Source organism: Coregonus lavaretus (assembly GCF_964263955.1).
Source record: "Coregonus lavaretus genome assembly, chromosome: 3".
Taxonomy (NCBI): domain Eukaryota; kingdom Metazoa; phylum Chordata; class Actinopteri; order Salmoniformes; family Salmonidae; genus Coregonus; species Coregonus lavaretus.
In genome coordinates, this window is record NC_139990.1 from 54708918 (window position 1) to 54732067 (window position 23150).

At 43.3% G+C, this 23150-nt stretch overlaps 2 protein-coding genes and 1 pseudogene across 3 annotated transcripts; 1 reads left to right on the top strand and 2 right to left on the bottom strand.

Annotated features, from left to right (window-relative positions):
* Positions 1–223: 223 nt before the first annotated feature.
* LOC311108025 (uncharacterized protein) lies at positions 224–10969 on the bottom strand (the record flags this gene model as incomplete). Its single annotated transcript, XM_084150662.1, has 5 exons — positions 224–253; positions 484–1669; positions 2603–3963; positions 5187–5305; positions 10855–10969. The coding sequence occupies 5 exons, from the start codon at positions 10967–10969 to the stop codon at positions 224–226; spliced, it is 2811 nt and encodes a 936-aa protein (XP_084006788.1).
* LOC311110158 (nonsense-mediated mRNA decay factor SMG9-like) lies at positions 10452–16869 on the top strand. The gene is made up of 14 exons (XM_084152977.1): positions 10452–10610; positions 11753–11914; positions 12005–12079; positions 12211–12445; positions 12643–12740; positions 14270–14382; positions 14561–14672; positions 14804–14899; positions 15088–15173; positions 15365–15471; positions 15564–15671; positions 15893–16018; positions 16137–16281; positions 16412–16869. The coding sequence occupies exons 2-14, from the start codon at positions 11771–11773 to the stop codon at positions 16488–16490; spliced, it is 1524 nt and encodes a 507-aa protein (XP_084009103.1). The 5' UTR covers positions 10452–10610; positions 11753–11770; the 3' UTR covers positions 16491–16869.
* A 3726-nt stretch (positions 16870–20595) lies between these two features.
* On the bottom strand, positions 20596–22711 carry LOC311108035 (interferon-inducible GTPase 5-like; annotated as a pseudogene). The gene is made up of 2 exons: positions 22270–22711; positions 20596–21117 (listed from the first exon to the last, which is right to left on the bottom strand). The product of its transcript is annotated as an interferon-inducible GTPase 5-like (transcript).
* Positions 22712–23150: the final 439 nt, after the last annotated feature.

Here is a 23150-nt window from a genome sequence, read left to right on the forward strand (position 1 = left end):
TACAAATACCCTATGACCTCTTATAAAGACAACTCAAGTCAAATATATTTTAATATGATTGTATTTCTGCTCTTTTGGTGAAAACAATGTTTTAGTGGAAGTAAAATGCATTTTAAACCAATACATACATAATTTACATAGATTATTTTTTATATGGAATCATCTTTCATTCACAGTGAAAAAAGTCAAACAAGTCCACAAACTGCATTGTCCTCCTCTACCCCTAAGCATAGTAAAGGATAGGCTTGCCTGCCTGTGTGAACCATGGAAAAAAACAGTGCTTTGAATAGGGCCTAGACTGGGCCCTGCTGTGGGCCCATTTCAGTGTTAAGTCCTTTGTGTGTTTTTCAGTTTGTGCCAGAGAAAAGCAGCGGGCCTACAAAAAACCTGCCCACAATGACAGGAGAAGGGCATCCGGCACGCTTTCCTCGGCTTCAAAGTTAAGCTGTCACCTGGACATCTAGTCATGTTGGAAGCGCCAACCATGTGCTGTGCGAGGCACTTTGCCCCGTCGAAGGTCTCCCCGCAGGCGGTGCATATGTAGCGGGTGGCCTGGGCGTGCTGGAGGTAGTGGCGCAGGAGGTGCAGCCGCCGCAGGAACGACCTACCACAGTGGCAGCGGTACCGCCGGGAGCCCCGATGGAGGTAGCGGTGCTTCACGCTGAGCGAGGGCTGCTGCGAGATGGCGCCGCACTGGCGGCAGGTGTAGGTGCCCTTGGAGCGCCAGCTCATCTTCATGCGTTTCTTCAGGGCCAGCTCCTTACTTCTATTCACAAACATACACATGATGCTTAGAGGGGCTGGGGCAAGGGTAAGTGTAAGGGGGGAAGACTGAGCTACAGGGGGGGTAGGGACAGGTGAGAGCCGGATCATGGTGATTTGCCCCGGGGCAGAGGCTGAGACAGGTCTAGGGGATGGGGTGATGGGGGTGGGGGATCTGATAGGGTCCATGGCTAGGGCAGTGGGCCTGGGTGTCTGCTGTTGGACAGCCTGTTGCAGAAGGTTAGAGAACTGCCCAAGGGGCTTTGCTGTGTTAGTCTGTGTGGGGGCCGTGACCTGCGGTTTGGGAGGGTTGGTCTGTGGGGCCACTGGGACCAGCCTTGCCATTTTCCCTGGACCACCACCAGTGTTGTCAAAGAGCAAGGTGGCCATCACAGGAACAGCTGGCTGGGAATAGGATGGGGAAGAGGTAGACAGCATTACTCTAGGCAGAGACACAGTAGACTGTCCAACAGGTGTTAGCTGGCCAACTGCACTGGGGCCCTGATCAGCCACAGGGACTGGGGCCAGTCGTTTCAGCTCCTTGACACCACTACTGTAACACATCAGGGTGGGGCTACTGGGGCTCTGCTGGCCTGAGGTGGTAGAGATAGCCGTGGGTAAGAAGGAGAAAGTTGTGGCGGAGGACCCACCAGCTTGGGTCACCAGCTTGTCAGTGTGAGCCAAAACAATATGGTCCACCAGACTGCCCTCAGTAAGAAAGTAAGCTTTACACATTACGCATTGGATGCCCTTCTGCTTATTGCAGTACTTCATGTGATGTTCCAGACTAGTGAAGGGCCCTCTGCCGCAATGGACACAGGCACCTTTGTCATGTGCCTCTGTGACTGGGCTCTGAACTCGGGATTTGGTACTGTGATAGGAAATCATATGGTTGGCCAGGACATCACTAGGAAAGAAAAACTTGCACACAGAACATTGGATACACTTCCTCTTAGAGCAGGTCTTCATGTGGTTGTCCAGATTAGTGAATGGCCCAATGCCACAATGGTCACAGGTACCTTGTTCAGGGGTCTCTGATGGGATACTGTGAACAAGAACCTTATGGTCGGCCAGGGATGTCTCTGTAGGAAAGAAAACATTGCAAACAAAGCATTTGAAGCCCTTCTTCTCAGAGCAGGATCTCAAGTGGATGTCCAGACTACTGAATGGACCTCTGCCACAATGGAGACAGGTACCTTCAGGGGTCTCTGAGTCTTGGTATGGGATGCTCTGGACTTGGTATGGGGTGCTGTGATAGCAAACCATATGATCCGCCAGGACCGATTCAGTAGGAAAAAATACTTTGCACACAGAGCATTTTAAGCCCTTCTGCTTAGAGCAGGTCCTCATGTGGATGTCCAGACTAGTGAATGGTCCACTGCCGCAATAAACACAGACACCTTTGTCAGAGGTCTTTGATGTGGCACTGTGATAGTGAAAAGTATGGTCCACCAGGGATTTCTCTGAAGGAAATTGTACTTTGCACTCAGAGCATTGGAAGGACCAATCCCTAGAGCAGCTCCTCAAATGGAAGTCCATATTAGTGAAAGGCCCTCTGCCGCAAACGGCACACATAGTGGAAAGTTGTCCGTGAACCGAAACGTTATGGTTCTGCAGGGCCTTCCTATTATGGAAGAGTACTCTGCACTCAGTGCATGTAAGGCCTTTCCAACTGCAGCCTCTCAAATGAACGTCCATATTAGTGAATGGCCCTGTTCCACAATGGATACACGTAGTGGGATCAGGGACATATGGGGGGGATGTGTCTTTTTTGGGACAGTTGTGGTTTTGGTAGAAGGCCAGATCGGGGAAGACCTGACGGCAGAACTCACAGGCGTACATTTGGCCCGATATGGCTTCGGAGTGAGTCCGAACCTCATGGTCCAACATGGCCATCTCGGTAGGGAAGACGGCTTGGCACAAAGAGCATTGAAAGTCCTTCTTCATATTGCAGCTCTTCACATGAAAGTCCATATTATGATACAGTCCTTTGGCGCAATAGATGCAATAATAAGGCCTGACCTGGGACAACTTGGTCTGGGGCAGCTTGGTCCGGGGCCGCTTAGTCCGAGATGGCCGAGTCTTGGCGTTCCTTGTGCGTACAGGAGTGTATGAAGACCCACTGGATTCCCCGCTGCTGCTGGACCCCGAGTCAGAATCTGATAACTCTTCTGGGTCAAATTCTGACTCCCGCTCAGACGAGGAGGGCTCACCATCTTGGTCAATCAGCATCTCAGCATCCTCGTCCTCTTTTTCGCTCTGGATGTCATTCTTCCTATCCTCCCCCTGTTTGCTTTTCATTTCCTCCTCCTCTTCTTCACTCAGCCTGATGTCCTCCTCATCGATATCCGTTTCCCCGCTGCTCTCTGTTAACCTGTCGTTGTCTGTTCCTCCTGCGCTCTCAGTGTCTTCGCTATGTTCAGACCCCTCTCCATCGCTCATCCCCTCATCCCACTGGAGGGGGGCGCCATCAACCTCAACCCCTCTCTCTAATTTGACACGGATCCTCAGTGAGGGGGTCAGAATGGAGGGGCCTAGGGTCAGAGTGGAGGGGTCTGGTTTGACATCTTCCTCCTCCTCTGATTCCTCCAGCCTATGTCTTGTCTTTGTCACTCTCCCATTGCTTTCCATGCTGTATGTATGGTCTAGGGCCACTGCTGAAGGTACAGTACACTGTGCATTTAAAGTCTCTTCACTTCCATTCAAGCAATCATTTGAGTTGTCCTCATGTTTAAGGGCCACTGCTGAAGGTAGAGTATACTGTCCCTTTAAAGTCTCTTCACTGCTATTCAAGCCATTATTTGAGATGTCCTCAAGGGGTGTATTTAACAACTCAGTGAACAAGTGTATTCCTATGTGCTTGTTGAGATCCCACAAGTTGCTGAAATGCAGCTGGCAGCTGCTGCAATGGAGGACTGAGTTTGGGTGTGCGTTGACTAGGTGCATGGCCAGTGATATTGTGCGACTGAAAGTCACCCGACATATGTTGCAGGACGTTGAGACCTTGGACCTGTGGCTCTCAAAGTGTTCGATCAACTCCTGACCAGACTTGAATTGCACGCCACATTCCCAGCACTTTCCCCCCAGCTCCATGGAATGTATGCCGTAAGCAGAGACACTGTCCCCTGACAGGTCACAGTCATCGTCACTCGAGTCCTCTGGCATGGAGAATGGGCGTGGCACAGACACCCTGGGGATCTCCTGCAATTCACAGCAAAATTACATATTAGAGACAAAGTGAGTAAATAAATCAATAGTTTACAAAGTGATGACTATTGACTGACCACAAATATATTTTTGTTTGCCAATTGCTTACATATGAGGCAGGCACTGGTGAAGGTCAATAAATAGAGCCTTGGAAACAGTATACAGAAAGATACAGCCTAAGCTTCAGCATACTCAAAGCCTAACAGCCCAAGTAGTTTTTCTTAATCAATTCATTAAAGGATAAGTACTGTATTTTGGATGTAAATGGCATTTTATAGAAGTATCCAGACACTTGTTTTTGAGAAACTTACCCCACCAGCAATACACATGACATTCTGTCATTCCGAACTTTAATCACACCTTTATATTCCATTTTGTGCGACTCGAGCAGTTTCCCCTATCCATCTGTGCCACTTCTCTGTGTAGCCTGCACATACACACACAGAAAAGTATAATGGGCTACACGGAGAAGTAGCACTCAAATCACACAAAATGGAATATAACGTTGCGGATAAAGTTCGGAATCACACAATTTAATGTGTACAATATCTAAAGACCTGCATCACTATACTGAGAGAGTTGCCGTTTCAAAAAATATGTACTTGGGTGTTTTTGGAGCCTTTGTTCCTGTTTTATAATGCCCCTGCAACTGCTGAACGAGCATTAAGAAGTATATAGCTGGTGGGGTACGCTTCTCAAAAACAAGTGAAATCGCAGGAAAAATGTGTCTGGGTACTTCTATAACATGCCATTTACATCTAAAATACAGATTTGGTTCAAAAGAGTGAACTTCTCCTTTAATAGCCTACATAAAGGAAAACATATAAAAAGAACCAAGTGTACACGTGTAGAAATAAAGTTGTGATTTTCAGACGGTTCCCTGTCCTGCAGAGGAGAAAAGAGAGAAAATAACAAGGCAGCCGATGGAGAGGGCATTGAGAGAGGTAAGAGAGAATTATAGATAGGGATACATTCAAGAGGGATACACAGCCAATTCAATTTCCATGCCAGACTGAATCGATTGAAAGGGAATTTGGGTTAAAAATGTAAATAATGAAAAATTCCTCAAACAAATTATTATCTAAATTGACAGCTATCAACATGATATGTACTCTCCCGCTGTACATAATTTGGGATGGATGACACTGTGAACACTGATAGGATATCATTGATAACTGTAGTCTCTGGCCTGTATCAACTCTGTTTAAACAACTCACCGGTGGGCTCTGCTTGTGGGCTTTGTTCACATCCTCCAGTAGCTCCACCTCTGCCCCCAAGATCTCCTGAATCACTATGTCTTCAGCAGCCATCTCCATAGCAACCGTATACTGGCTCCCTACATTTTGAGGGACACAAAGTAAGCAAAGAGAAATCCACACACACACAAACAGACACACAGAGAGATGATATAGTGACATGGAGAAAGTCAGAATAACTTGCTACAGTATTACCACAGATAGAATGGCTAGTTACCAGTATCTTTGGCATTACTGTGTAGACTGTGATAGTTAAACTCCCAAAGGCAAAATATTAGTTACAATGTCAGTTTCTGCAAAACGTTGCTAATATTGGTTAAGCAGGTTCTTAACTTCCATGATATTGTCCAGCTAACTACAAACGTTACTAACTACCTGGTACTGTCGCCTATTCCTCTCTGCTGGTACTACCGTTAGCTAGGCTACACAGATAGCCACTTCAAAAGTTATCATCATCAAGATGTTTTTATTCAGACAACCTAGGGTGTAATCATTAGACAAATAGTTGAAAATTGGACAACTTCAAGTAGGTCCCACCCCGTTTCGTTTGCTTCCGTTTACGAAACGTTTTGCAACAGAATAGCTTCATGAATACACCCCTAACTAGATATGAGACAACAAGTTATTCCAATGATGTACTTCAGACTACACGGGTGTGTAGTTTGATCGCTCGCTAACGTACAAGTTAACTCTCAAATGTGAGGATCACGTAACCATTTATCTCCAACGTTGTTGTCATCGATAGAGAGAGAGCGCGTTTCCCCATTCGACAATGTCGTTGGTCTGGTGCACGTGCGAAATTGCCATTGATTCGTTTATTTTTTTGACTTAAATTCCCTAGCTACCACCTACTACGAATTGTACATAACTATAGCAACATTTCGAAAAACATTACCTTTTAAGTCCTTTTTAAAACGTTAATATTCCCTGCTTTGGCTTCCATCATTTATTCTCTATTTCCTGTTTGAACAGGAATGGGTGGAGTCAGTGTGAAGCCTACAGCTCCCAGCATGCATCAGTGGCCATCTTTGTAAACGCTATACTACAACTACCAGTATTCATATTATACTTAAACGATTTCCACTAATTTGCAAAAAACAAACAAATTCATAATTAGGCTACACATACTGCTATAGGCTCTATGCACGCATCACTTCCGCATTGGCGTAAGGATGCTTGGGCATTTCTGGTTACCGGAAAAAAACAGACAGTGACAGTAGACCGTTATGATGGCAGAGATGAAGTGTACAAGGTGTTTGCTGGAGTTGCCTAAAGTATCTGTTAATGATATACGGAGGGTCGTCCGGACATCCAGTACGACACCACGTCGCAAACTGGATAAAGGCTTCAAATTTTACGTTTCTTCTTTTCTTTGCAACTTTGAAGGTAATATGCTAACGCTAGCTAGCCTGAGCTAGAAGCCTTGCTTTGGTGTTTTAAGTCATGACTCCGTACTGTTTCAGGTTAATCATGCTTTAAATAAAGTTTAATCATGTGTATATACCTCTCACTTCATGTGTTTGTACTTTTTTGAAAGTATCAGGTAAAAACAGGGCTACAAATGAGATCTCTGTAAGAGCCCACTGCTACCGCTCAATGAAGAAACTAAAGCCACCACACCAGCTGAGAGTAGGACTAGATTAAGTGACACGTTCAAAGTTCTATTGAACTTGTTCAAGGTTCCGTTCAACACATGTTTTTACTCGTTTAATGTTACCACAGCTTTGATTGCCATTGCTAAGAGAACACTTTAGAACTTTAGTGGTTTTCACTACAGCTGAACAGTGGTAGCCTAATACAGACCAGGGTAGCTGAGTGGGAATTGCCATGCTTTGTTGTTGGGTCTGTTGTAAACAAATTGGAGTTTGGTTTGAAATGTAAACAATCATGAGATTACTACTTTTTCCTGACTTGTCAGTAACATATTCTACTCAGCTATTCTTCAAACTGCTGATGTTCTACTCAAAACTGTCCTGTCATCTTTACTTCTTTCTTTATAAACATATGGCCCAACTTCCTTGCTTTTGTACTTAATGTTTCTACTTTTCAAGAGGAATTAGGAGCAAAACCTTCACTCTACTGTTGTTATTGGTACTAGGCTACAATGTCGCACCACTCACCTACTGCTCTGCCAATACTGTTTGAAGGTAGGTAAATGGCACAAGACAATAGGTAAGTGGTGCAAGACAGTAGGAAAGTGATGCAGAAAGCACAAAAGTGACACGAGACAGTAGATAAGTTGCTTACACCAGTAAAAAGTAGAAAGAACAAGTTTTGCTCCTACTCCTGCTGCTGTAGACCCTCGTCTTTCAAAACCCATTAAATTATTCTTCTGTGTATTTCAGATGACATTGCGTGATTCACAGCCAGTTGTGCTTGTTAAAAGCTACTGTTCCTGTGTGGCTGGGTGTGGGATATGTAATCATTTGGTTGCATTACTATATCAGACTGCCCATTACTCTGAATGTGGCATGTCTGTCGTCCCTCCTGTACTTTCGTGCACTGAAACAGAGCAGAAGTAGCATAAACCACGAATAATGGTTTGTATCATTTCAATACCAGACAGTTGTGTCACATGCATACTAGCATCTCTCATATCTCATAAATAAATAGGGAGTGAAGCCAGGACCTGTGGATGCCATGGTTGTAGTGAAGCCAAACCAGATGCTACTCCGGCAAGCGGAATTAGGTATACAGAGTCCAATTAAATAGGCAGACTACAATGTGTTGCGAAATAAATGTTATTAATCGCTGTTAGATTCTGGTGTATTTCCTAGTGAACCCTTTACTTTTCCTGATATTGTTATTCCAGATCTACAGTTTACAAGGGCTACAGCTGTGAGCTACCAGACCCATCAATCCTCAACCACTACCTGCCTTCTGTGTTGGGACGCTCGGTCCTTTCCCAAACTCCGGGCCGTGGGGCTGGAAGACTGAAATTGTTCCATTGAAACAGCACTGGAACAGCTCCCTTCTTCAGACGTCTGCGCCCAGCTGGAGTCGGAGGCTCTATCACATCTTCACTTAGAAAGTGTCGGCTGCAGACTCGTGTGTTTGTTGTAAGAAAGTTGACTCGTCGAATGTTAATCACCCACCGTTTATGTAATTCACTGTCTTTGGGAAAAGTAAAAAAACTAACAGAAGAATTGCATCTGGCAGACACTGTACATTGCGGCACACAGCAGTGATGGCTGGAAGAGCTGTCATCCCGTTTTTGAAAGGACACTTTCGTACGTTTACACGTCATCGTGTTATAAGTCAAGACAAAGTCTTACAAGTAAAAACATTAAGATAAACAACAACAACGACGAAAATTAACCGTTTCGGATGTTTTTGACGACAAGCATTCAATGCTAGCATACGGTAGCACAGCATTCTACGATAACCGGAAGTTTACATCAATCCTGAGATTTAACCGGAAATACGTCATGCTCGCCTGTGCATATCGCCTATTGCAAATTGAAAGACTGCTGTAGAAACTACAAACTGTACCTTTGTTTACCATAACGTAACCTCTGTCCATAAGGGCCTACTATAAATTATGATTTAAATTTAATGCAAAGTTCTGATGCAATTTCAATTATGGGCTTAATTATATTATTAGGACTATTTTATTAGCTAAGTGGGGAATTTAAATGAGTAACAATAAGACTATATTGTTGTTAGGTAGCTAAATTACTATTTTTAGGTTATGTGTAGGGCACTTTTATCTTCCCCACAGCCTAATTGCACAATCTAATGGCAATAACATAGTCATGAAATCTTGCTGTGCTAGATCATGGTATCATACCATTTAGGCCTAAGAAAATACACTTGGTTCCATTTGATTATTATTTCTTCAGTTTTGCATCACTAGCTAGGTTTCCATCCAATTGGTGAGAGATTTTCATGTGAATATTCCAAAATCCGCATAAAAACAATATGGGCTTTTCCCCACCAAAGATGTTTCAATCAAATTGATTTGTTGCAGATAAAATAATGTGTGTGATGACGTAGTGCACATAAAAATACCTTTTGCGGTTAAATTCCCATGTACCGAATAAAAAATACAAGTTAAATGGGTTTCCATTTAATTTTCAACTCTACGGATGGTTTTCTCACAAAACATTTTGCGTTATATAGCGAGTGTGCCCACTCCTGGTGTTGGCACGTGCGCTCTACCCAACAGCGCGCAGTGGCTAGAGCGCATGTATAGCCTACATTAAGAGATTATTATGGATTAAAGAGAGAGATAATTTGTATTCGTCAAATGGCAACCAAACATCGATGATCATGTCACCAGATTATTGTAAAGGAGCATCGAGCTCATCACCATGCACTTTCACCACTCTGAAGTCCATCATAATGTATTTAATCTGTAGCCTAATAAACTGCATGCTTCCTGACGAGTGGTAGTGGGAGGACTACACAACATGTCATCGCGTGACTCCAAATTTACTTAGATATGATGGTAATTATATCAATATTTGCACATAAAAGCGTTTCCACCGGTATTTCTTGCATAATTAATTTTACGGACACAAAAAGATCCCACCTTGTCTAGCATATTTTTGTTTTGTCGACATTTGGAAAGTTTATCAAAAAATTATCCGACATGTACTTAACTCGCATAAAAAAGGTTGGATGGAAACCTGGTTACCAATGAGTAAAGTTTTGATAGCTACAATATAATTTTTTTTTTACCAGGGTGTAGGCCTATATTGTATATTCACCCTCTACAACAAAATAAAAATGTTTTCAGGGCAATGGCTCATTACACATGCATGTATTGCTTTGAAGTCTGTGCCTGTTCACATGATTTATTCTAGGTTCACTATGAGGACATTTCAAAATCCATCTGAAATTACTGTCATCAACATGTGACACCCATGCCAGGCCTGTTTATGAGAAGAAAAAAAAAGATGGAAAGAGTATGATTAGCTAAATGTATGCCTGAACTACATGAACGGTGCAACATTTTACTAACCATATTTTACACTGCATTTACAAATGTTGGAACTCCAGTCAGTGTACAAAACATCGAATTATGGGGTGTATTCGTTACGTCTTGCAACGGAAACCGTTTAGCTTTTAAGAACCAAACGGAAGAAAACAGAGCAAACGAAACGGGGAGGGACCTAGCACCTATCTACTTGAATTTGTCCAATAGAAACTCTCGTTTTCCGTTTTGCCACAGAATCGGCGTAATGAATACAACCCTGTCGTGCAGCAAAACCACATTGAACTGCCCGGAACTAATGTAGCCTAGTCAGCTGGCTTCGTTTCCCAACGAAGGAATTTGAGAGATGTACTTCAGCGTTATCGTCTGTTTTTGTTTCCGTTTTGTGGATTCTATCTGGAAAGCAAGTAGCTAATCCTTTTTGAAAACCAAATTAAACGCATAATGTAAGTGTTAACGAAATAACTGTGTATTGTAAAGACGAGGTAATGTGTTTTAAATATGCGTCGTTGGCCTGAAAAGACTTCAATCATTGTAATTTCCTGGCTACAGCTATTTACATGGTTTGTTCATGGCTGTTCGTGTTGTAGGTATATCTTCTATTTAAAATGTTCCTGTCCACTTTACCTGGACAGCGAGTTGATCTAGTTAATAATAATAATAATACAGTAATAGACATTCACCACTTACCGAGAGGAGGAGGTTTCGCATAGTCGTGAACACCAGAGCAGTTAAGTGTCCGGCTGCTGGTTCTCGGTTTGTCGAACATCAACTCCAAGACGAGCATTTTCCCTTTCATATCCATTTCAACCTCCCGAGTGGCGCAGTGGTCTAAGGCTCGAATCCAGGCTCTGCTGTAGCCGGCTGCAACCGGGAGACCAATGGGGCGGCGCACAATTGGCCCAGCGTCGTCCAGGGTAGGGGAGGGAATGGCCGGCAGGGAGGTAGCTCAATTGGTAGAGCATGGCGTTTGCAACGCCAGGGTTGTGGGTTCGATTCCCACGGGGGGCCAGTATGAAAAAAAAAAAAAGAATAATGTATGCACTAACTGTAAGTCGCTCTGGATAAGACCGTCTGCTAAATAATGTAAATGTAATATCCAGATTCCCGCGTTGTTGGGGGATGGTAGTCGTTCCATTGAGAACGTCTAGGAACAGCATCCGGCTTCTGACACTTGTGGTCTGACGAAGGAAGATAGCCGCCAGGGTTGCAGTGGAAGCTGCAAATAAACAAGATGTTCTTCCTCGCCGTAGCTTAAAGTCTCATCTAGTTGCCTGCCCCCACTCCTTCTTCAATTCATAATTGCTCGGGAAATATGGCTGTTTTTGTTTGGAATTTGAGCACTGCGGGACACAACAAAATCTTATGTTTCTCGATTCCGCCATTGGCATTGTTGTTGCCGGAAGTGCGTCTTCCCATCTGCAGCTACTTCCGCTTTTAAGAACCAGGAAGTGTGAAAAAAGCCACTCAGATCCATTCCACCCATATATGTTAATGTTACTGTAGCTAGCCACTGCATATCAGTAGAGCAGTATGCATTACATTTGAACTGATGTTGTAGTTATCTGTTCTCGTTTTATTTTGACAGTTGACCTCAGTGTGCAACATGTCAGAATCCGGCCACAGTCAACCCGGCATGTACGGACAGGGAAGGAGGAGAAGGCGACGCCGAGACAGGGATGTGGGTCCCCTGGAGCAAAACCTCTCTGGTCCCAGTCGAGATCGGGAATATGTTCCCAGAGAACGCAGGGTAAGGACAAGAGTGCAACGCTTTCCTATGCGGGAAAATTATCTATATGGGTTTCCTTAGTTTATTGTAGTTCTCATCTGATCTTTGAAGGATGGCAGTGAGGAGCCTCCAGGACCACTCGTTCAGAAGACACCCATCATACTGGCCAAACCCCCTGGAGAACGGGTAAGGAGAGATGCTCTTACTTTAGGTTTTAGTCTTTAAGCTGACTAAAAGTTTTTACTGAATTCAGATGCATGGGTCTTGGCAGTAAACACAACAACAAGTATAATGCTTTGGCTCTTGTTTTGTTTCAGTCCAAGCCTTCCCAGAGTGTACCCATCAGCGGAGGCCAGGCCCTGGAGAAGCCCATCATGCTCATCAAGACCAGGGAGGACGGGGTGAAACCAGGGACCCCCCCTGAGGTGGCTCTTCCGGCCTCTGGCTCTGGGGCCTCAAAGCTGGAGAGGGAGGGCCAGCGCCCTACCCAACCTGTCTACCAGATACAAAACAGAGGCATGGGAGCAGCTGCTTCCAGCGGTGCTGTGGACCGTGAGTCAATGCTTGTCAAAGACCACTGCTTTCTTTACTAGTGTCATCAGAGACATAATAGAGACAATGAAATAAAGGCCTCAGACCACCATGGATGCAGGACATGTCTACTGATCATCAGCATTACCCTAGCCATCATAAGTGTTTATTTACAGCAGCAGTGAATACAATCTCTAACAAATGCACGTTACTTACAGCTGTGATTGGCCAGACCAAGCTCGTCCCCCCTGAGAAGATGAAGCACAGCATCAAGCTGGTGGACGATCAGATGAACTGGTGTGACAGCGCCATGGAGGTAAAGCTCTTCTGATTATCGTTGTCATGCCATACATATGTGTAACAGATCCGTAGCCAGGCTACACATGTTTATATTTATATTTTAGTCATTTAGCAAACGCTCTTATCCAGAGCGACTTACAGTTACTGAGTGCATACATTTTTTCATACTGCCCCCCCGTGGGAATCGAACCCACAACCCTGGGGTTGCAAACGCCATGCTCTACCAACTGAGCTACACAGGACCATGTTCCATGTTGTGTAACAGTTGTGTTATTCTGTGTTACAGTACCTATGGGACCAGACAGACATGTTGTGTAACAGTTGTTTTGTCCTGTGTTACAGTACCTAAGGGACCAGACCAGTGTTTCCGTCATTTAGATGCTAGAACAGTCCACATTTACTTTTCCTCTGCAAAATAAATGAATAATGAATAGAAAAACCAGACAACCCCATAGTATAACAGTTTATCTATTTACCTAGTCGATTTGTTGTTGTACGTTCTATGCGAGATAAATATTACTCTCAAGGCACATTCAAGTTGCGAGTGCCATAGGGAGGGAAACGTGTTCTGACAAGCAGTCAATGCACAACAATTCATAATGCAATCACAGGGACAGCTGTTTTAAAGCATCCCATTACAACTTTATTTATTTATCAACTCCTAAATATGCGCAAACTGCACCATTTTAAATCCAGAGGTTTTAGCAGCTAAATGGTTAAGCACCTTACTGCTCAGCAATTTGCTGTGAGTGCATAGGGGATAGTGGGGCTGAATATAACACAGGTCAATTGTAGGGTAGCTTGGGGTAAAATGCCATCCTACGGCAAAAATATTTTTTGGGGAGTGACTTCAAAAATTGTGATGTGACAGATGTAATTTTTAGTTGAGCAAGAATAGTGGCAACCAGGGAAAATGTGTGTGGGGGGGGGGGGATTGTGACATGAAGTGGTTTCTGTGAGAAATATAGGCAGGGGACGTGTTACCAAAGTGGCATTTTACCCCAAGTTACCCTAACGGGTAGGCCTACATTATATTCACTGTATTTATGCATCAATATGATGCTAACTACTTAAAAGATCCCATTTGGGATCTAGCTAATGATTAGCGCAATAGGGTAAATGCAGATAGCGACCCAATGCTTCAGCCAATTTATTTCTATCCACTTCTATTGGTTGGGCTACAGGTGATCATGCTTATTGCTAATAGCATACCTGATAATATGGACCATGCATAGGCTATATGCATGGTCCAATATATTAAAATAATTTTACCAATATGTTATTGGGCTCATTTCTGAAGGTGGAAATTATAATTTATATGGTGTCAGCATAATTTTCATTCATTTTGGAGAAGAATAACCTTTTTAAAAAATCCCAAGAACTGAGCTTCTCAGTCCTTCTACGTAAAAATTATCCGGGGGGACCCGGACCCCCCTCTTAACCCCCTCCACTGCGATCCTTTTCCCCACTGATACACATTTTTCCAGAGGAAACACTGGACCAGACAGACATGTTGTGTAACAGTTGTGTTGTCCTGTGTTACAGTACCTAAGGGATCAGACAGACATGTTGGTAGTGGGAGTCATTGGCCTGCAGGGAACAGGGAAATCCACCATCATGTCTCTCCTGTCTGCCAACACACCTGAAGAAGACCAAAGGTATTGTTCTGCTGGCACCTCCTTACATGGAGCTCTTTCCATCTGCAAAGACAGGGAATATTGTGTTGTAAATTGTACTTTATATTCTAAATGAATGTAATTCAATTAGAAAGTAAATGGTAACAGATGGTTGTATTGTATCTGTGTGTCTGACAGGCCTGTGTGTGTGTTTGTGTAGGGGCTATGTGTTCAGGGCCCAGACTCAGGAGATCAAAGAGAGAGGGGGGAACCAGAGCACTGGTATTGACTTCTACATCACTCAGGAAAGAGTCATCTTCTTGGACACACAGGTCAGATTAAAGCATCAGCGGTTAAGGCGATTCACTGTATCTCAAATGTTGTATTTATCCATATACCATTCCTCTTGCTCCAACATTATTTTCTATACCAATATGTTCCTCTGCTCTGTGTGTTCCTCCAGCCCATTCTCAGCCCCTCCATTTTGGATCACCTCATCAACAACGACCGCAAGCTGCCTCCAGAGTACAACCTCCCTCACACCTATGTGGAGATGCAGGTCAGTGAGGGGCCAGCAGGGGGCACGGGGCAACAACAGAGGCTCTAAAGGAGAGCTGATTCAGTCTTGAAACATCTGTCTGTGTTTGCATAACGTGTTTCCATACTGTATGTTGAAGTCGGTTTGTAAGTTCTACTGTTCTCAAGGTGTTATAACTCACTCGTTCTCCTTTGCTCTTTTTGAATCAGTCTCTTCAGATCACTGCCTTCTTGTTCACAGTGTGCCACGTGGTCATTGTGATTCAAGACTGGTTCACTGATATCAACCTCTACAGGTAATCACCCCACCTGTCAAATATTTTTGGGGAAATGTTTTAGACCCTCGCATCCATTCCACTGTCACAACAGTGTGAATGTTCTGATATCATATTCACGTTGTCATTGTAGTGGTTGTTGTGCTGTGTGAATATTCTGACCAGGTTGTATGAAGTGTCTCTGTGGTGATGATGATATTGTCTCTGGCCAGGTTCCTCCAGACAGCAGAGATGCTGAAGCCGTCCACCCCCTCAGCCAGCCACGACAGCACTGGCTCCTCTGGCAACGAAGAGGGATCAGAGTACTACCCTCACATAGGTGACAGACGCAGAGACGGACACACACGCACTCTAGTTCTGGCTCATTGTACTGAACGCTCACTAATGTATTGCTATTGTTCTGTTGTCTAGTGTTCCTGCAGAACAAATCTAGTCGAGATGAGTTCTGTCCCAGAAACCTGAAGAAGATGCACATGGCAGTGGACAAGCTGATGTCCCACTCCCATCTGAAATACAAAGGTTACACTGGAGAGAATGTACCAACAGGCTTATCACAACATTCACATATTTAAACACTATACTATTGTGTTGTTTCTATATTATGATTCCAGCACGTGCATCTTTTTGAAGGATGAGAAGTGCAAAGCAGTGACATATGTCATTAAAAATCCCCATAAAGTGTGCAGACATGGGTTTAATTAGCATGTATTGGCTGATCATCTTTTGGTTTCTATATGCAGGCACTTTGTCCATGCTGGACTGTAATATTTTCCCTGGACTGGGCCGGGACTACCTGGAAACAGAGGTCAACATGTTCCTGCTGCCCCTCATGGAGAATGAGGGGGAGGACGCGCTAACCAAAGCAGGTCAGAGCAACTACCATGTCTTAGTTTTCACACACGTCTGTCTATCTTTGTGGATATTCTCCTCACTGTCCTTTGTGATACTGATTACCCATGTCTGTGTCTTGGTGTTTTGTTCTAGGGTCTGGGGCCGCCCCTCTCTTCTCTCTCCTCCCGGGGTACAGAGGACACCCCACCTTCTCCTCTCAGGTCTCCAAGCTCCGCAGCCAAATCCTGGCCATGTCCCGCTGTCAGTTGTCACACACCATCCTCACAGAGAAGAACTGGTAAGGGAAGCACAGAGGGACACAAGTGTTGTCGTGTCTGTCACTCACTGTATACATTTTGTGATTAGTTGGAAATGAGGCAAAACTGTACTCGGAAATATGTTTGACTGTTATGTTGTGGTTGTGACAGGTTTCACTACGCAGCTCGCATCTGGGACGGGGTAAAGAAGTCCTCAGCCCTGTCTGAATACAGCCGTCTACAGGCCTAGCAGCACTGTCAACCTGCTGTGATGAATATACTGGAGGAAATAGATGTCCCTATCCTACATGAGGACCAGAAGAGACCGAGAGAGGTGGGTCTGGAGATGAACAGTGCCAGTACTATTGGGCTCACAGGTTCAGTCAGTGGTGATCTGAGGTGCTTGATGTTGAGGAGAGGTCCATCTCTTTGGGAACATATGGAACTACAGACAGTTCAACTTTGGTGGCTCTGGCTTTGTAACAGAGGGAGAAAAAGGGACAGCTGGTCAGATTCAGGTGTCAATGTGACAGTAAATAACCCTGGTAAGTCTTGGAAGAATCAGATGATACAGAAAATGACTGACTTTGAAAGACACAGTACCAGTCAAAAGTTTGGACACACCTACTCATTCAAGGGTTTTTCTTTATTTGTACTATTTTCTACATTGTAGAATAATAGGGAAGATATCAAAATATGAAATAACACATAAGGAATCATGTAGTAACCAAAAAAGTGTTAAACAAATCAAAATATATTTTAGATTCTTCAAAGTATCCACCCTTTGCCTTGATGACAGCTTTGCACACTCTTGGCATTCTCTCAACCAGCATCACCTGGAATGCTTTTCCAACAGTCTTGAAGGAGTTCCCACATATGCTGAGCACTTGTTGGCTGCTTTTCCTTCACTCTGCGGTCCAACTCATCCCAAACCATCTCAATTGGGTTGAGGTCGGGTGATTGTGGAGGCCAGGTCATCTGATGCAGCACTCATCACTCTCCTTCTTGGTCAAATAGCCCTTACACAGCCTGGAGGTGTGTTGGGTCATTGTCCTGTTAAAAAACAAATTATAGTCCCACTAAGCGCAAACCAGATGGGATGGCGTATCGCTGCAGAATGCTGTGGTAGCCATGCTGGTTAAGTGTGCCTTGAATTCGAAATAAATCACAGACAGTGTCACCAGCAAAGCACCATCACACCTCCTCCTCTGTGTATCACAGTGGGAACCACACATGCGGATATCATCCGTTCACCTACTTTGCGTCTCACAAAGACGGGGAGGTTGGAACCAAAAATCTCAGATTTGGACTCATCAGACCAAAGGACAGATATCCACCGGTCTAATGTCCATTGCTCATGTTTCTTGGCCCACGCAAGTCTTTTCTTCTTATTGGTGTCCTTTAGTCATGGCAGTTGATGTTGAGATGTGTCTGTTACTTGAACTCTGAAGCATTTATTTGGGCTGCAATTTCAGAGGCTGGTAACTCTAATGAACTTATCCTCTGCAGCAGAGGTAACTGGGTCGTCCTTTCCTGTGGCGGTCCTCATGAGAGCCAGTTTCATCATAGCGCTTGATGGTTTTTGCAACTGCACTTGAAGAAATGTTCAAAGTTCTTGAAATTTTCCGGATTGACTGAACTTCATGTCTTAAGGTAATGGTGGACTGTCATTTGTCTTTGCTTATTTGAGCTGTTCTTGCAACAATATGGACTTGGTTTTTTACCAGATAGGGCTATATTCTGTATACCACCCCTACCACAACACCACTGATTTGCTCAAACGCATTAAGAAGGAAAGAAATTCCACAAATTAACTTTTAAGAAGGCACACCTGTTAATTGAAATGCATTCCAGGTGACTACCTCATGAAGCTGGTTGAGAGAATGCCAAGAGTGTGCAAAGCTGTCATCAAGGCAAAAGGTGGCTACTTGGAAGAATCTCAAATATAAAATATATTTTGATTTGTTTAACACTTTTTTGGTTACTACATGATTCCACATGTGTTATTTCATAGTTTTGATGTCTTCACTATTATTCTACAATGTAGAAAATAGTCAAAATAAAGAAAAACCCTGGAATGAGTAGGTGTGTCCAAACTTTTGACTGGTACTGTACATTCTGACTAACATGATGCAAATGGTGAAAGTAATATTTAGTTTAAGTATACAGCGGTGCTTAATTTTTATTTCAAAATATGTGATTGTCTAAAGTATTTGTTACCTGTTCACCTGAAATGTTATTATTGTTTATTATGTAAAGATGGAGCTGAGATTCAGTACGAGACACTTATTAACATTAAACAGATATACTCTGTTATTTCTCCCTTCTGATGTAATAACAATAATATTGTAAGAACATTCTGAAAGAGTATAAAATCCTTTGTAAACCACAACCTTTACATTTCAGGCAAGTAATATTGATAAAGTCTTAACTAGGATTCTTTTCAAATCCAGAAGCAAAAATTATTGATTGATTATACATTCATCTCAAAACATCAGATTTGACTGTCATGGTGGTGATAGAATCCTTTAAAAAATAAATAATAGATTTCATGCTGTAGGTTATAGAGATTAAATTGGTATGAAATGCGAAAAGAAGCGTAGTATTTAATGTATATTTTTGGGCAATATATATTTCCCTTGTATAATAAAAAGGCACTTATGAAAAAACATCCCTCGATCTTGATAAACACAATCAAAACAGTCTCTTTGACATCTCACTCATCGGCCTTCAGTACATTTTGTGCATCTTCAGCCACCTCATTCAAACAGCTCTTCAGCATGTACAGTGGGGGGAAAAAGTATTTAGTCAGCCACCAATTGTGCAAGTTCTCCCACTTAAAAAGATGAGAGAGGCCTGTAAATTTCATCATAGGTACACGTCAGACAAATTGAGAAAAAAAATCCAGAAAATCACATTGTAGGATTTTAATGAATTTATTTGCAAATTATGGTGGAAAATAAGTATTTGGTCACCTACAAACAAGCAAGATTTCTTGCTCTCACAGACCTGTAACTTCTTCTTTAAGAGGCTCCTCTGTCCTATACTCGTTACCTGTATTAATGGCACCTGTTTGAACTTGTTATCAGTATAAAAGACACCTGTCCACAACCTCAAACAGTCACACTCCAAACTCCACTATGGCCAAGACCAAAGAGCTGTCAAAGGACACCAGAAACAAAATTGTAGACCTGCACCAGGCTGGGAAGACTGAATCTGCAATATGTAAGCAGCTTGGTTTGAAGAAATCAACTGTGGGAGCAATTATTAGGAAATGGAAGACGTACAAGACCACTGATAATCTCCCTCGATCTGGGGCTCCACGCAAGATCTCACCCCGTGGGGTCAAAATGATCACAAGAACGGTGAGCAAAAATCCCAGAACCACACGCGGGGACCTAGTGAATGACCTGCAGAGAGCTGGGACCAAAGTAACAATGCCTACCATCAGTAACACACTACGCCGCCAGGGCCTCAATTCCTGCAGTGTCCCCCTGCTTAAGCCAGTACATGTCCAGGCCCGTCTGAAGTTTGCTAGAGTGCATTTGGATGATCCAGAAGAGGATTGGGAGAATGTCATATGGTCAGATGAAACCAAAATAGAACTTTTTGGTAAAAACTCAACTCGTCGTGTTTGGAGGACAAAGAATGCTGAGTTGCATCCAAAGAACACCATACCTACTGTGAAGCATGGGGGTGGAAACATCATGCTTTGGGGCTGTTTTTCTGCAAAGGGACCAGGACGACTGATCCGTGTAAAGGAAAGAATGAATGGGGCCATGTATCGTGAGATTTTGAGTGAAAACCTTCCATCAGCAAGGGCATTGAAGATGAAACGTGGCTGGGTCTTTCAGCATGACAATGATCCCAAACACACCGCCCGGGCAACAAAGGAGTGGCTTCGTAAGAAGCATTTCAAGGTCCTGGAGTGGCCTAGCCAGTCTCTAGATCTCAACCCCATAGAAAATCTTTGGAGGGAGTTGAAAGTCCGTGTTGCCCAGCGACAGCCCCAAAACATCACTGCTGTAGAGGAGATCTGCATGGAGGAATGGGCCAAAATACCAGCAACAGTGTGTGAAAACCTTGTGAAGACTTACAGAAAAAGTTTGACCTGTGTCATTGCCAACAAAGGGTATATAACAAAGTATTGAGAAACTTTTGTTATTGACCAAATACTTACTTTCCACCATAATTAGCAAATAAATTCATAAAAAATCCTACAATGTGATTTTCTGGATTTTTTTTTCTCATTTTGTCTGTCATAGTTGACGTGTACCTATGATGAAAATTACAGGCCTCTCTCATCTTTTTAAGTGGGAGAACTTGCACAATTGGTGGCTGACTAAATACTTGTTTTAGGTGGTGCCATATGAAATTCCTCCTGCAGCAAAGAAACTGGAATGATACTCCAGAAGTACTCAACCACCTTCAATGTTGACCCAGCTGCCTTGGTCAGAATTTTGATGCGTCTTGGCTTATCTCCTTGTTCAGAGGGGACTTGAGGACTGCTTTCAGCTCCTCCACTGGCACATTTGTTCTACCAGCAAGGCTCTGCAGAGACTCATTATCAAGACCAAAAGCCTGGTAGTACATTCTGATCTCCCTTACCAAGATGGTTATATCTACACTAAAGGAGAGACCTGGAATTGGTATTGCTGCCACACATCCAGATACAAGAGCTGATCTCCACATGTTGGCTTGAAGAGGCGCTTTCTTCCTCTGGTTGATTTTCAGGCTCATGTTGGGAATGGCTAAAAGCAGGACACGCCTCTTGTGATCAGGAAGTTCCTTCTCCATCGTCTCCTCCAGTTTGGGGAAATCATAGAGAGGTACTGTAACTGGAGACGAGGAAGACCTGAGGAGACCACACCATGATACTCAAAGTCCTAAGAAGAGCAAAGCTAATAAAATCAAGACAAGTACAACCACAACAGTAACTATGTTTCCATTAACTTGTCCAGTGATTTTTTTGTTGTTGTCGACATTTAGAAAGTTTGCATAGTAAATAGATGCGACAATTGTCTGCTAGGGTGAGTTTCCATTTCTCTATCTTTTCGATGAAAACAGCTGGACGTAATGACATCACCCCTAAAAAAATATTTTTTTTTGGCTTTAAAGGGCCACTTTTTAACATTAGGCTTTATTCTACACCAGCACCATACCAGTGTCTACATACATTGAGTGTACAAAACATTAGGAACATTACATTTTAGAACATCTGCACTTTCCCTGACATGGACTATCTAGGTGAAAGCTATGATCCCTTATTGATGTTACCTGTTAAATCCACTTCAATCAGTGTTGATGAAGGGGAGGAGACAGGTTAAAGAAGGATTTTTAAGCCTTGAGACAATTGAGACATGCATTGTGTATATGTGCCGTCCAAAGGGTGAATGGGCAAGACAAAAGATTTAAGTTCCTTTGAACGGGGTATGGTAGTAGGTGCCAGGTGCACTGGTTTGAGTGTGTCAAGAACTGCAATACTGCTGGGTTTTTCACGCTCAACAGTTTCCCGTGTGTATCAAGAATGGTCCACCACCCAAAGGACATCCAGCCAACTTGACTGTGGGAAGTATTGAGTCAACATGGGCCAGAATATCTGTGGAACGCTTTCAACACTTTGTATGCCCGACGAAGTGAGGCTGTTCTGAGGGCAAAGGGGAGTGCAACTCAATATTAGGACGATGTTCCTAATGTTTTGTACACTCAGTGTATTGTATGTAAAAACAGCAATACTCCATACTGTAGTCCAAAATATACGAAGAAAAGGTCCTGGGAAAATTACCCCCACCCCAAAAATGTTTTGAAACTGTAACTATGTGTTTCACGGTTTTCAGATAGGCAGACATTGGTATGGTGCTGGAGATAATGAACATGATTTTTTAAAAATGTGAATTGGCTATACAGACTCCAGAATGTGGCTTTGCAATATGAAATGACCATTTCTCTTTTATTGTTGCATACACCGGATAGTTGCAGTGAAATTTTGTTTATTTGGGAGTAATGTACATTTGCTGTGCATACTCAACTTTTAAGTGTCTCATCCTGGTTGAAATTATTTTTTCTTTTTCTTTCTGCATCTATGGTGGCATCGATCTTAGAGCGCACAAAGTAGAACATCTTCTTCATTGTCGATCTCCTTTGCCAGCGTAACATCATTGACTCTGAAACGCTCTGATGAAATGATGAAAAAAGTCATAGCGTTCAAATCCAACTTGTTGAAGGTAATCCTCTGGTTTGAAATTTTGAGTGCCTACACCTGGGAGATCCCACATTTTGACATTTGGATATTGTGGGTGTGGGTAAGGTGTTGCTTTCAGTGGTCTGAGTTGCACCAGTGTCAGCAGACCCTTCTTCATCCATCAGGCCTCTGATCACATTGATAAAGGTGGATTTACCAGAGCCAGACTCCCCTGTGACTGCAATATTCAGCTTCACATAGCTCAACTCCTCCAAATACTTTTGAGTCATGCCTGCAGCTGAGGTCAAGTTCACATTCTCCAGTTCTTCTGCAATATGTCTTACTACCTCAACATCATTCTCACTGATGTTGGGCCAAACATACAGTAGTCTGTTGTCCATGGCCATCTACAGAGGCAAATGTAAACTGACTCACACACAGCTCAGGGTTAATCTTTTAAACACAACATTTGAAAACCAGTCATGCATATTACTGTAAGGTACACTTTCAAGAATATTATGTCAAGACTTCAAGCAATATCGGAACATTACACCAATATGTGGCAAATGTAAAAGGATCAGCTTGTCCGAAGCACCCTATCTCAAGCAGGAGGCTTGAAATGAACAGACCAGAGGCATTGTATGTGGTTCCTTTTCTTTTGTATTGCTACTGAACGGGTTTTCTTTCGCCCAACAATAATAATTCCAATACAGGGTAACGTTCAACGCT

Coding starts and splice junctions, on each gene's coding strand:
- LOC311110158 (XM_084152977.1), top strand. CDS start 11,771: ATGTCAGAATCCGGCCACAGTCAACCCGGCATGTACGGACAGGGAAGG. Junction 11,915..12,004: donor ATGTTCCCAGAGAACGCAGG/GTAAGGACAAGA, acceptor TGATCTTTGAAG/GATGGCAGTGAGGAGCCTCC. Junction 14,673..14,803: donor TCATCTTCTTGGACACACAG/GTCAGATTAAAG, acceptor GTGTTCCTCCAG/CCCATTCTCAGCCCCTCCAT.